The 15,454-nt window shown below is 37.2% G+C and overlaps 1 protein-coding gene across 1 annotated transcript in view; it reads left to right on the top strand.

The window, feature by feature from the left end:
• The window catches only part of GC (GC vitamin D binding protein), a 40,277-nt gene extending 27,361 nt beyond the window's left edge, over positions 1-12,916 (top strand). Inside the window, exons 8-13 of the mRNA XM_036853818.1 lie at positions 43-245; positions 986-1,115; positions 1,556-1,653; positions 3,485-3,617; positions 8,753-8,804; positions 12,733-12,916. Of these exons, the coding sequence (XP_036709713.1) occupies positions 43-245; positions 986-1,115; positions 1,556-1,653; positions 3,485-3,617; positions 8,753-8,785 (597 nt within the window). The 3' untranslated portion in view covers positions 8,786-8,804; positions 12,733-12,916. The remainder of the gene's footprint in view (positions 1-42; positions 246-985; positions 1,116-1,555; positions 1,654-3,484; positions 3,618-8,752; positions 8,805-12,732) is intronic.
• The last annotated feature ends 2,538 nt before the right edge of the window (positions 12,917-15,454 follow it).

Below are 15,454 nucleotides of genomic sequence, written 5' to 3' on the forward strand. Positions count from 1 at the left end.
CTAGGAAACTAACAATGCACAAACTGACAATTGCTTTTGTAGCTGCCTGAATACACAGTAAAAATCTGTGACAACTTATCCACAAAGAATTCTAAGTTTAAGGACTGTTGTCAAGAAAAAACACCCATGGACATTTTTGTGTGCACTTACTTCATGCCAGCTGCCCAAAACCCCGACCTGCCAGATGTCAAGTTGCCCACAAACAAAGACATGTGTGATAAAGGAAACACCAAAGTCCTGGATCAGTAAGTAGGGTTGATCTAATTTGACAGTATTGATATTCACTAGCATTAAGTGACAAAGAAATTAAAATGGGAAGAAATGGTAAGCCTTTATCTGTTTTCCTCCAGCTAAGAACTAAAATAAACCATTGGTTGTGTATACTGAGTTGCATGAACTACGAGTATGTGCATACTTGAGGTGTAAAAATATTTCTCAATTAAGTCAACAGGCCCCAAAATCAATTACCAGGATTAGAGAGCAGGATTTAGACTGAATTTGGATTGAAACTAATTTACATTTGTCTAAGTACTCATTGTTTTTATAAATGCATAAACAATGGGATGAGACAATGGAAGAATTTACACAAACTACTTTCACAGAAGAGCTACCTAAGTCACTCACTTGATGCTTTATATAGGGTTCATTGTATTATAGTTGCATAAAGGACAGTTCCATATGCATTTGAAGTAGATCTGTTTATATATAAATACATAAACAAATTTATATGTAGTACATACACCATTTTACTTGAGTTAAATTAACTAGTTACAATACTTCAAAGCAACTGTTAATAATTTGCATTCAAATGAGAATATTGATTTTAACTTCAAACCTGTTGATTTGGAGTCAATTTTAATTAAAGCGTATTTTTAATTAAGAAGGCAGGTATTCTGCCTTAATAGATGTCAAATTTCAAAACATGACATGCCTACACAAATCTACCCATGTTAAAGAGTGTTATCTCCTTGCTCTTTCATCCCAGGTATACCTTTGACCTAAGTAGGAAGACTCATATTCCAGAAGTATTCCTCAGTAAAATACTTGAGCCAACCCTGAAAAGCCTTGATGAATGCTGCCACTCTGAAGACTCTACTGCCTGTTTCAACGCTAAGGTACAATGTGCTACCTTTTCTTTATCAACTTTGCTATATAGATCAAGGGTTGGCAAACTGCAGCTCATAGGGCAAATCTGGCCTGGTGTCTGTGACCTAAGAATGGTCTTACATTTTTAAATGCCCTAAAAATAATAATATTTCATTATACATGAAAATTTATTATATAAGACTCCAACATCAGTGTTCATAAAGTTTCATTGGCATATAGCTCTACTTATTGTTTATGGCTTCTTTTTTGCCATGGTGGCAGTTGAGTAGGTACAGCAGAGACTGTACAGGACTTACAAAGCTTAAAATATTTACCATCTGGTCTTATGTAGAATACGTTAGCCAATATCTGATAGAGATAATAAACACTCATCTTGATACATTGCATGGAGTTCTGATTTCACATCTCCCTGAACAGTGTTTCAAGACAAATAATTGTTTTCTTACAGGGCCCTCAATTGACGAGAGAACTATCTTCTTTCATTGAAAAGGGACAAGAACTGTGTGCCGATTATTCAGAAAACACATTTACTGAGTACAAGAAAAAGTAAGGGACTTGTTCTGGCTGATTCCTCCAAATTTATCGATCATAGTAGCCCAGTACTGCTATTTGAAGCAGAGTTGAAGACTTTAGATGTGCTAAGTCAAAAAGGAAGGCATGGGCTTCCCTGGTGGCGCAGTGGTTGAGAATCTGCCTGCCAATGCAGGGGACACGGGTTCGAGCCCTGGTCTGGGAAGATCCCACATGCCGCGGAGCAACTGGGCCCGTGAGCCACAACTACTGAGCCTGCGCGTCTGGAGCCTGTGCTCCGCAACGGGAGAGGCCGCGATAGTGAGAGGCCCGCGCACCGCAATGAAGAGTGGCCCCCCGCTTGTCACAACTAGAGAAAGCCCTTGCACAGAAACGAAGACCCAACACAGCCAAAAATAAAATAAATAAATAAATAAAAATTAAGTGAAACTGTTTATAAAAAAAAAAAAAAGGAAGGCATTTCTTTATAAATAAGTGTTAACACTAAAATAATAGGCCATAATAATGAAAAGCTTTACTGGCTTCCTGGAAAATCTCTGTTGAGAAGATCATGTCATTCTCAACTTTATTAACTTCTTAGATTCATTTCCAATCATTTTGAACAACACAGATCAAGTAAGCACAAATACAACCCCACAAAAAGACCTTTATAAAGAATCCCAAAAGGATGACACCTTCTTCAGTGACCCCCATGAAGTCTACCTTAACAAAGCTCTAAAAGAAAAAAAGCTGTGAAATCCTTAAGTTCAAAATGGTTATTTCCCAGTTATCAGGAAATTACATAATTAATAGATTATGGAGGCGTTATAGAATGTTACAGATAATGCAAGATTAAGTTCTCTGCCAACAGTTTTGAACTCCAGGATTACCCGGGGCAACTGAGTGATAATTAATATAATCTCAATACATTAAAAATGTTAATGCAGTAAAATTGACATTTTGAGTTTTGAAAGTAGAGAAGATTGAAACGATTGCGTCTAGGTATTTACAATCCCATACGTGCCCTTTTTCTCCCTATCCTGTGAGTTCCTTCTGGTCTGACTTGCTTTCCCTCCCAGCTGGGACCAACTCTTTTCAATAATGCTTTTATAAGCAGGCTATCCCCCTCACCCTCTTGGACTTTCCCTGTATCCATTTTACTAATCCCAACTCCAGATAAACTTGGGTCTCTACTACTTCCCAATCCCACTACTGACTGGGCTGGCAAGTATTTCTTGGAGAAAGTCGTAAACCAGGCTGAGTCATAAACCATTATGAGGGTAGAGAGTTACCAAGATCATAGACCAATCAAACTGGGAGAGAATCAAGAGAATTCAGATCCTAGCACCGTCTTGAAAGGGAGATAGTTAGTAATAGTAGAGCTAAAAACAAGAGCCAAAGTTTCTAACCTTTCTTGTGTTTTCTAGCATAGGTAGTTAAGAAGTAGGCAAACTGAAGGGAAAATTACATAAAATGAGGGAGAATACATGAAGGTGACAAAGTCCTGTAAGGGAAGTATTCTTCGAGGAGTTTGAAATCTAGAACTTGAGAGAAGATGAAAGGTCAGGGAGAATGGAGGAGGAAGTCATCCATGCTGATTGATGCAACTGAGCGAATGAAAGGGGAAGGGCGGGAATTCAAATTCAGCAACAGTTTGTATGTTTACTTTCATGACCTAAAGAGACAGGTTTCACTTTCTAATCTCAAATTGAGGCACTAAAAATCATTCCACAGATATTAAATTTTGTTAAGAAGGGCAACTATATTTTCCTTTTTTGTTGCTAAAGATCTGAAGTGGCTATCATTTTGCACTAGACATGTTTATAAAACACATCTAGTAAAACTTTACATAAAATTGGCCTTTCAGACTGGCAGAGAGGCTAAGAGGAAAACTGCCTGATGCCACAGAGACAGAACTCGAAGAGCTGGTTGCCAAGCGCTCAGACTTTGCCTCCAAGTGTTGTTCTATAAACTCACCTCCTCTCTACTGCAATTCAGAGGTAAGAAAATTTAACCCTCTACTTATCACTGCATAGTATTAAGAACTTATATAGTAAGATTTACTCATTTGTTATTGATTGCCTGTCCTATTCATGGGGAAATGTTTTGTTGGCCTTTTCAGATGCAGTAATCCATTTGTTTATATCCTCCATTTGACCCATTATTCTCCAGCAGTCATTTCAGAATGCTATATTAGAATAGTCAAAAAAGGTAAAGAGAGCACTCCATTTCACTTTACAGCTAATTTGGAGGTATTAGTGACAATTCCAAGAATTTTGATGTCTCACGCATTCTATTTCTGGAATATAGAGCCAGGGTTAAAACAACTCTATGCCATACCAAAATAGTATCTTCCTTTGCTCACCTCTTTCTAAAGTTCATGTTATTAAGTTGTATCCCTTTTGGCCGGATTCAACTATTGTTGGTTTTGTTGTCTATTGGGAAGGAAACATTTATGATCTATTTTGGACCCATCATTTTTGCCTTTACATAAAAATAATTTAACTACAGTGTAAAAGTTAATACTACTTAGGCCAGTGATTTAATGCCAATCAGAAGTCCTTTTCTATAAGTTAAAGAATTTTTTCAAGAACTTACATGAAATTTTGTTCATTTAAACCATGAAAGCAACAAAGCCTGGTTTCATTTTATTATTCTATTATTTTTCTATTCTATTTCTATTACTATTCTATTAGAGCACATTTGATAATATCCAAGAACTTAATAAAAATCACAAAAGTTTATGTGTCAGAAGAAAACCTTGAAGCTCATTTAGTGTAATCTTTTACTCAGTTAATCCCTTCCACAGGTCATTCAGCTTCCATTTAAATACAGTCAATTAATTTTCTCCTAGAGGTAGACTATTTCACTGCCCGGTAGCTTCATGTATGAGAACATTTTTCTATAAACTAAACCATGATATTCTCCTCATAATTTCTACTGAGTCTAGTCTGGCTTTCTCTACCAACTAGAAAATGTCTTTTCTCTCTTCTCAGTAGAGGCTCTTTTATATTTGAAGTGGTTTTTGGAAAGTTAGACTGGGAAAAGCTGTTTGTGCCTTTGTTTTTGTTCTTTTAAGTTTTGGGTTATACGTACCAATTCTCTGAACGTTTTAGTGAAGTTTTGGTTTTCATCGTATACTGCCAAACAAAGCCTTAAATTAACAAATCGAGCTACATCATGTTGTTTGTCTTTCTTCTCTATACCCTTGAAGATTCTGATTTCTCCTCCAATTTCCATGTATACACTCCAATCCCAAACGTATTTGCCAACCTTGTTTGTAATAATTTGTAAAGTCAGAATTCCAGATGAAAAGGGTACAGTACAATAAAAGCCTGTTCTTTAAATTCTGCTGAGAAATATATCACGCTCACCTTTCATTAAAATTCAAAACAAGTAAGATTCTAAACAAAAACTGAAAGAGTTGGAGTATTAGGATATTTTGGTCATTATCGGCATTAAAACATTTAGCATAAGGCAACTAAATCGAACAGTTCCTTCCTGGACTACCAACTGGCTTTGGGTAACATAAATAGCTGCTTAGGCTGCCTTTTCCAGAAGGGGAAAAAAAAAAAAAAAAAAGTCACCTTACCTAAAAGGTGTTTTCTATCAGCAGAATTTGCTCTGACGGCCTCATGCAGTCATCAAGGGAAAAAAAGCCTAAATCCTTTTCTTATATTCTGTCAAAAATACCACTTCTGTAACCCGTCTCTAGTCCCATCATCTGTTCATCCAGCTACACACTTTTCTTTTTGACCTCATCCGAGACAAACTGAGCTTTATGCACGAAGCACATGCTTCCTTCAAGCCTCTTGCTTTTCATGTCTTTAATCTGCTTTTCACTATATTTTTCATTATAACACATTGCCATTTTAAAACTTTATTTTCAACAACCATGATGAGAAGGCAGTTTTGTAATGTTCTATTTTCTTGCTTTATAACCAGTAAATTTATAGCAGTGCTGCTTCTGAGTAGCCAGACTTTCAATTGCTAAAGAACAGTGAGGGGAATGGAGTTGAGATACTCATGAACATTTGATTATTTAGAGCCCTCGGACGTTAGACCCTCTGGTGTTTGTTAGCCTTTTTGATTGTCTTTCCACATTAATCTCATTGTGAGGTAGGTGTGCTCACCTCTGCTTTCTGACTTCAATCTGCTAGAACAGCATTCACTTTAATTCTCAATGCTTAGTGTAAATATTTGTCCCATTTACCCTATAATTTGGATTATAATTTATCATTAAATTTATCATTTAATCTCCTTGTCCAAATGCTTGACAGTTTCTTTTCCTTATAAGTAGTGCCCATCTACTACATTCACTCCAAGTCATTTATATCCAGGGATCCATTTCTGTCTGCCATTCTAAATATACTTGGCACAGTTGCTAGAAGAGTGGCAGAAGGGGCCTCTGAACCATACTAAATCAGTGTTTCATTATGTGGTCATCTACCCCTACCTACCCTCACCCTGATCTTGAAATGATCAGGAAACAGAACCATCAGTGTAATTTTCTTTTGGTTCTACCATGGCACTCAGAACTGGTCCATTTTTATTTTCCATAGAGGCCCACTGACTGTAGAAAAACTTACAACTGCAAAATTAGACTTGATTTTTATTTCTCTCCATCATTCAGGCAAGGCATCCCTGTTCATTCTTCTGAAAACTCATTACTATGCTATCCCTAAGATGTCCCAACAGATTTCCCAAAGTTTTCAGAAAGCCACTGTTATGTGCTGGAGTTGATCATTAAAATTTCGAAGACAGTCAAATGCAAATAACCAAGAGAAGCTGGGCAAAGAGGAGACTGACTCTTCCTCTCTCATCCCCTTCACCTCCTTCTCTCCCTCCCCTTGTCTTCTCTCCCATACTTCAGGAAAAATTGTTACATCTCTCAGTATAAGTAGATTTTATAATCCTCAGTGTCATAGCTAGCAATTATTAAACCATTTCTATTTGTTAAGCAGAATATTAATAGCTTTACATGTATTTAGAGAATGATCTAAAACAATTCTAAATGTTAGGTAACATTTTAATTCCCCTTTTACACATGGGTTGAGTGAGATATACAGAGATTATATACGGAAAATCATAAGTTTATTTCATGAGTCCGTTACTGTCACTCCATGTCATTGTCAGAATTCAGCCCTAATTTAGCTAATAATGACAAAGGCAAATTACCGATACCGGAAAACTATTAATTACTGACTGAAAATCCAAAATTATTGTTAAAATAGCAAACATGATACCAGGTCAGTAATATCACTCTGAATTCCATTCATCCCACTTCCTTCGAAGCTTCTTTCATTAGTTACACTCTTTTGTTTCAACAATACCTTTTTAATGATTCTAATTTAAAGTTACTTATCTCCTGATCTTAAAAAACTAAGATACTTTAGACACTACTCCTTAGCTACTTTTCTCCTTCCCTTAGAGCCAAGATTCTTGAACAGTATATACTCTCATTCCTTACACCTCTTATTAATTCCTCTACCCTTTGCAGTACGGCTTCTGATGCTACCATACCACTAATGGCAAAGTCACACTGAAATCTTCTTGCTAAATCTAATAAACATTTTTCAGTCCTTATCTTACCAGCCTTCTCTGCAAAACACTTGATACCCACAATTATTTTTCTTCTTGAAACAACTGTCATCTGCATTATCATATTTTATCTTTTTCCTTCTGACTCTTCCCTTCTTACTCTCTTCAGTATTGTCTTCCTCTTCTACCTATCCCTTAAGTTTCCATGTTTTCCATGATCTTCTTCACTTTTCATGACATGACATTTTCCCTGAGTGTTCTCATCCATGGACATGCCTTCAATCTTCAAATCTCTACCTCTAGCCAGAATCTCTCCCCTCAGCACCAACATTTTTATCCAACTGTCCATGGGGGCTCTCTTGTCCCACAAGAAATTCAAACTCAACATGCCCAAAGTCTTTCCCTTAAAACCCCCTCTTATTTCCGAAATGTATAAATATTATCATCATTCACACATTGTCTAAAATGGAATCCTTGACTTCTATATACATTCAACTAAATTCCAAATCCTATCAATTCTAACTCTTCAATATCTCTCAGTAGATACCTTCTTCTACATTATCAGTACTGTTAGGCAATCTTTTGCCGGGATTACAACCTTGGTCTCCCATCTCCAGTCTTCCTCCAGTGCCTCACACCCAATTCCATCTCTATACTGAGGTCAAAATAACCTTTGCAAAGCACAAAATGGTTAATACATTCTAATTGCTCTCCGTTGCTTCTAAATTGAAGTCCAATTTTTTTTTTTTAATCAAAGAATTTGGACCCTTGGTTTCCTCTCCAAACTGATCATTACTTCTTGTTCCTCTTGTGCTGGTTCTCCTGAACTACTTGCAATTTTTCAAGTACATTAAGCTTGCTCTTACCTCAAGGTTTTGCACCTAACGACTCATCCCAGATTGCCCTATTCACACCCTCTAACATGGCTCAATCTTTCATTAAGATTCTGAATTCAATTTAGACACCACTTCCTCTGGGAATCCTTCCCTGGCACCCAAGGTGTTATGCCTTAACATTCAGTGCACACCCAATAATTAGCACCTATTAACTATTGTCATTTTTTCCTTGTCTTTTTTCCTGGAATACTGTAAACTCTTCAAGAGCAGGGACACTGTGAAACTAAATAAGGATGTGAAGGATGGTCAATTAAAAGTTCAATATAAAACTGCATTTTGGGCTTCCCTGGTGGCGCAGTGGTTGAGAATCTGCCTGCCAATGCAGGGGACACGGGTTCGAGCCCTGGTCTGGGAAGATCCCACATGCCGCGGAGCAACTGGGCCCGTGAGCCACAACGACTGAGCCTGCGCGTCTGGAGCCTGTGCTCCGCAACAAGAGAGGCCGCGATAGTGAGAGGCCCGCGCACCGCGATGAAGAGTGGCCCCTGCTTGCCACAACTAGAGAAAGCCCTCGCACAGAAACGAAGACCCAACACAGTCATAAAAAATAAAATAAATAAATAAATTTTAAAAAACTGCATTTTGACAAGAACCCTTTCCTCTAAACAAGGTTCAAAAAAATTTGTTATACCTTCTGAAATGACCTACTAGTCTACAAACAAAACACTCCATGATTTAAATAATTTTTTTCATTTCAGATTGATGCTGAAATGAATACCCTACAGTCCTGATGCATGTGTATTGTCTTAGGTAAGTACGGTTTTTACAGGCAGCAAAGAACCCAGCTTTGTACAATGTATTTTTAAAATCATAATGGGAAGGAGACTATTTGTCCAAATTATTCTAACAGTTATTTAAAGTCATTTTATGAGACTATTTTATGAGATGAAAATATTAAGCATATGGAAAAGTCAAGAAGCTTATGCAAGTATATACGACCAACTTCTGACAAATTTAGGACTAGAATTCAGATCCCCAGCCTGGTACTATATCCATCTTAACCTCACATCAAAGATAAGGACAGTATAGAGATCATTTCAGGGGTTTTAATGCATTCAATAGAAAAAACTGAGTTTGAAGACAGACCATCAAGTCTTAAAGATAACATGGCAGGATTCTCAGAAGGAAAGCGGCATTCCTCAAATTAAAGCAACACTGTTGAAATAGTACTACTTGCTTCTTTCAGATAGTACATTTTCACCCATTAAAAAATGCCTGATAAAGATATTAAAAGTACAAAATAATTTTGATAGAACTCCATACTTTAAACTGAAGGTGACCTCAACTGTGCACATTTCTACAAAAATATTTTCTCTCTAGATTTAATTGTATTCATTTTAAAGATATTGCTTCTGAAATTTAAAAAAATGATTTAAAAAAGTGGTTTTGGTTTATCTCAGATCTTAAACAGGCTTTTCAATGATGTAAAATTTTAACTTTGCTGATTTACTGACATCTTTTCCTAAAATGATATGGAAGCAAAAGTCTTTGACTAATGAAATTCAAGCTTCCAACTATCAACAATATGAATCATTAGAAACAGCAAAAGAAAATTAACATTCTGAGAGGCACTGCAATGGAGATGATCAAGGAAACTCATTTTTGGAATCACCCAATCTGGATTAGAATCCCCTCTCCATCTATCTTTATAAACTTAAATTATACTGCCTAGAGCTCAGTTCCCTTTTCTGTAAGAAGAAATTGTAATATCTACCTCTCAGCATTGTTGCAATGATTAAGTGAAATGATTATGCATATAACATTCCTAGAAAATAGTAGCAGTAATACTAGCAAAGTTGTTACTGCTGCCGCTTCTACTACTGATACAACTGTCGACTGAAGAAAAACATACAACCTGAAAGTTGTGAGTTATGTTTTATTCGGGGACCTTATTGAGGACTACAGCCCAGGAGACAGCCTCTCAGATAGTTCTGAGGAGGTAAGGGAGGAGTCAGGATATATAGGAGTTTTTTTGCTGAAAAAACAAACATGAAGTTGAACATCAAAGATTATTGTTAATCACAAAGAACAGACAACTCAATTTAATGATTTCAGTTATTTTCTATCATATGGGAAGGTGCAAGAATCTGGGGTCACTGAAATTACTGCTTTAGATATGCATAGGGCCAGCATCCAGAAGCCGAGAAAGTTTTCTGTTTTTCTCCATCCTGAATTCCCCTCAGGGCACACTGTCAGGACAGCTGCAGTGTCTGATTGCAGGCAACATTTATTGTTTATTGGCATGGCAGGCAACATTCTTTGTCCACTATATGAATCTAAACTAAAACAAGTTTCCCTGCCTATATATTCTTGTGCTTTTGCATATGAATATTGTGTCTTAAAGGGAAAGTAAGTTCACTGAACTATTTCTGGAGAAAAAGGCTAAAGGCCACACCTGAAACTAATATGTTATGTCACTTATACCTCAATTAAAAAATTAAAAGCCAAGTTACTTGAGTATAAATATTCTAGAGTTAAAAATAGTATCTGGTCTCTGTTGCTGCTAAACTAATCGTTTTCCCTCATTTAAATTAATTCAGTCTCCCTTCATCTCAATCCACATATAATCTATAGAGTTAAAATCCCAATACACAACATTACCTCACCTCCCACCCTTTGAGGTATCCCTAGTATCCCTAGCCTTAATAAGAATTCGTGTTGTTTGGAAAGCCATATAACTTCGCCTTTGAATTTGTTTTCACCAGATTATGTTATTCTCTAGGAACTCAGTGCATTTTTTGGTGTCTCATGTATATTCATATTCTTTCAGTCCCTGGGAGCACAAATTGAAAAAGAGAGTATTTTAAGGAAAGGTAACACTAATTTGATAGATTAAGAGATTTTTTTTTAACCTAACAACTTTCTGAAATATTTAATGCTAGCTAAATCAACAGGTAAACTTTTTTTCAGTGACAGATTAACGAAGGCTTCTAATAGACTGATTCTTCTGGTTCTAGTCATTATCTTCTATAAATATTTTATCATTTCTCCCGCATTAGTCAATATTTTTCTATGGCCTTTAATTAGTCCTTCAATTTCTGCATCACCCAATTGTTTGGCCACCCAAACATATTTTGATCAGCTAGAAGGAAGCCCTAAAAATCACTCACATATTCCTTCCATAGGTTTCAAGCTCTATTTTACCCACTGCCTGTTTATTATAATCACAATCTGCAATTATAAAGGGTTGTTATATTTGGAGCAGTTATGTGGCTTTGAAAGAGCAAATTATACCTTGTTCACAAGGCTGTGGGACTGGGGCACTTGATGTCTAGACATAATGATGCCATAACCTAAAAGTTCTATTAGGTTTCTAGAACACAGCCAGCAGATTATGATTCTTGGGTTCCAGGTAGAATTCTGTAGCTCTGTAGGACAATCCTGGATTCATTTAATTATCAGCAGTTGTGAGCTGCTCTGAATCCAGCACTTGACTTTGATTCCAAACTAAGTAGTGAGCACTTGTCTTCCCTCCCCCCTCTCCCCATAGACCAGCCTTTTCTTCATATCTTAAATTGCTCTAGAATATATCCAAGTTCTTCTATGGTTTTTCTTACTCTAATAATTATGCTCTTGATGATGGAATTGGCACATTATTTAGTGTGAAGCAGTTCCTAAATTCATTAAACTAACTTTGGCTGGCTATGTATTTTTCACTGAAAGCCCACCTCACTCTAGAGATTTCAACAGCTTGTAGAAGCTGAAGCCTTTGTCTCAAGGTGTTCCCATCCTTAGGTACACCCACAATTCATGTCTTCCACTCAACAGCTTGATGCTATTTCATTCTTAACTAAAGTCTTTTTATAAACCTGACTTGTCATCTTGACAGTTATTGGGCCCCTTGATCAATTTCTTCTAACCGCCAAGTTGATTGTGACCACATTTGCATGCCTCATTGGAGAAGGAATTACTGTCTTTTAATAAATCCCACAAAGCCAGTTATCTTTTTCCTTCAGCTTTGGAAACAATTAGTGTTCCTTGGGTTGCCAACAGATAAAGGAGTTAGCTCATGCTGCAGAATCGAGTCAGAGGGAAAATGCTACTAGAATCACACTCAGCACAACTAGGTGCTGACACCACGAGAGAAACATATGAGGGAGGCATGGAGGTGTCTCCTTTCTCATCCTCACTCCAAGGCATAAACTCATTGGGTCAATGAAAGATGGAATTTCTTGCACTGTGCAAATAGAATTATGATACAACTCTGCTGTAGTGTCGTGGAAAAGAAAATAAACAAGGGGGAGACACATCTGCTTCATTACAAAGTGGAAGGTGATTTGATTAAAACCTCACACTCAGTGAGTTACTAAAGTAACGACTGAACTATTATCTCAGTCCCATGACTGAGGGGCCTCATGTGCATTGGTTGCTTTTTTTCGCTCTGGCAGTGATTATTCATACTCATACATCAGAAACTTACATACACCATTAGTTCAAAGAAAAAAAAACTGTATGATGTACCTTAGCATAACAGTGACGGCTTTATATTCAGGCCTCGGGAATTTCTTACATTGACTCTGGACCCATCAGGTGGGCTGTAGTGGATACACGGGTCACACTAGACAGGTTTATCTTTATGCATAATAACCTGACCTTATATGCATCTGTTGAACTGTAACAGGATGATTGTTGCCCATTAGCTCTGGTTTTCTAACATTTATTTCCATTATTCCCACAGACCTAGAGCTGGAACCACTCTGGGAATGACATCTGACAGCCTAACCTAAGCAAAACCAGAGCTCCTAGGGAGACAACTAGGATACTCCCTGCTTGTTATCAGCTGCAAGAGCCTCGTACTACTGTTAATGTTGAGTATGATGATCTGTTAACAAAATAAATTGAACTACAATGCAAACCATAAATGCTACTGAGCATGATGCTACCGTGTTGATCTCCAGCACTCTTCCTGTGACCTTCACAAAGACACTACAGGAGGCAGCCTCAGCCTCACAAGCCCCTGCTTTTTTCTAGATTCGCTGTGTCCTAAAAGATTCACGGCATATGCATCCACTTTACACTTCCCAGCACACTGAGCTCCATGCCTTGATCGCTTCTCAGGCTTAATACGTACCATTAAGAAAAAGTTAACAGCCTTCTACCATAAATAGCCCGGAATAGCTCACTTCTTAAAGAAAAAATTTGTTTTTAATTAAAGAAAAAGCAGCCCCCTGAGGATACCTTCTTGCTCCCAGCTGCAAGTTGTACGCCATTAATTAGGTAGTATCTGCCTGGCAAAAAGAAAATCTTTGGAGCCTGAACAAGTTTATTGTTGCTAAAGACGAGTCCTCAGAGCAATTTATTGGGTCAAAGTTCTAAATACAATGATTTCAGCTGAATTCAATTTACCATATTTACACTATAAGATATTCTTTCTATGTGCTTGATTTGCCCATGGAAACTGAAGGTGTTCTAACTCAACAGATTTTGCTTTGAAAGAAAGATTATGTTTTCAGAATAAATACTCCTCTGAAACCAATACAAGCCAAGGAAAGCCTTCTATATTTATAGTTAACTGCTTCAAGGAATTGAAATTCATCTCGTGGTAGATGTAGAGTTTTATGGTAGAGACGAAGCATGTTTTAAAGGAAATATAACTGGAGTCATATTAACCAAAATCATCCCTGGTCCCCTCGCAAGATTCTAAGTCCCAGCAGGTTGCATTTCATTAACTAAACCAAGATCAGGTGCTCAAGACTTCAGCTGCCAAGAACTGGGAAAGCCAATGCCTGCCCCTTGCAGCTTCTGCAGCAGAATGTGCAGTTCTACCCTCCCACAAAGATTCCAAGAGGGAAAATTAACCTCCAACAGGGAAGTTCTTTAGGTGATTCCATGAAGTAAAAAAGCAACAACCTACCCATTTCACTTGTAGGCAGCATTTTAGACCTTTTAAAGTCTATTTTTCATTTCTAAAATTAACTTGCTGAAGCTTCAATACCAACTCTGGGAAGTAAACAGCATTGATAAAAGATATGAGGAATGAGACTGCATAAAGGTGGGTGAAGGGCCCAAGGTAGCAAAGTCAGTAGAAAACAAAGACTTAGCTTTCATTTCTAGCACACCAGGCAAGATTCATGGGCATACTTGAAGAATGTGCTCACTGATCAAATTAGTTTTGGAATCACAATGTAGTGTATGTCCCTTCAAGAGTTACAACTTACGGTACATAATTTATTACTGTCTACATTTAACCAGTGACCTCATTTCCTTTCAGTATGGCCCGGAATTATGGCTCTGTGAAATTAATTTTGAAAACTTCTGCTCTGCTCTTATCTGAGAGGTCACATTTACAAATTATTCATGAACTGCTTACAAACTGGTCCATTTTGGTCAAGTATTTTTATGCCTGACTAGGCAGACCTGGGTGTTTTTTTTTATCACTAAGTATTCAATAAATATTACATGATTGGTTGAAGTAGTGTTGTCATGGTTCCCCTGGATATATTTTCCAGCAAACTCTGAACACCTTTCACCATTTTTTAATATTAAGAATCACTGACCCAAATATTCCATCATTTTAGTACAAGAATCTTAATTTTAGACTTTATACCCACAATTATGCCTGCATTTGTTCCATTTGGTAGGAAACAGATTTTTTGAGAAGATATTGCCAGAATTTATGCTTATTTCCTAAGTGCTTCCCAACATTAAAGAGACACTTCTGAATTTCCACCTACTACTATCAACCATAGCTGACTTTACTGGTTAATGTCTATTATATAAGTTGTCCTCAACTTTCTATACCTTACATATCACCTTCCTTGAAAAACACTGGTCTGCATGGGAGAAACAAACAAAACAATACTTTGTTTCCAAGAATGAAATTCACAAACTCCGTCAGTCAGGGTTTCTCCAAGAAAACAGAATAGGAGATAGAGAGATTGATTTATTATTAAAATTGACTTACATAATCATGGAGCTGGGAAGTCCAAAGTCCGTAAGGCAGGCCAACAGCCTGGAAACTCACCCGTGTTACAGTCTTGAGGTAGAATTCTCCTCTAGGAAACCTCAGTCTTTGCTTTTAAGACCTTTGACTGATTGGCTGACGCCCACACACATCATCAAGGATAATCTTTTTTACTTAAAATCAGCTGGTGGGAGAGTTAATCACATCTACAAAATACCTATAGAAACATCTAGACTAATGTGTGACTAAACAAAAAGGCACCGTAGCCTAGCCAAGTCGACACCTGAAATTTAAGCATCACACAAGCCTTCTGTTATCTTTGTGCCCTTTACAAGGTTTAAAGTCATTCAAGTTGCAGTACTAACATCCTGTGTTTTTCTGGATGCCTAAGTCATCCCACAGGTGATTCTTAAACCATCACCTGGGAACCATCTCCTTAAATGGTCTACACAGGATTAGTGTATTAATACCTAACTGGAAATTCTTGGAAAACAAA

Source organism: Balaenoptera musculus, chromosome 5 (genome assembly GCF_009873245.2).
Source record: "Balaenoptera musculus isolate JJ_BM4_2016_0621 chromosome 5, mBalMus1.pri.v3, whole genome shotgun sequence".
NCBI lineage: Eukaryota > Metazoa > Chordata > Mammalia > Artiodactyla > Balaenopteridae > Balaenoptera > Balaenoptera musculus.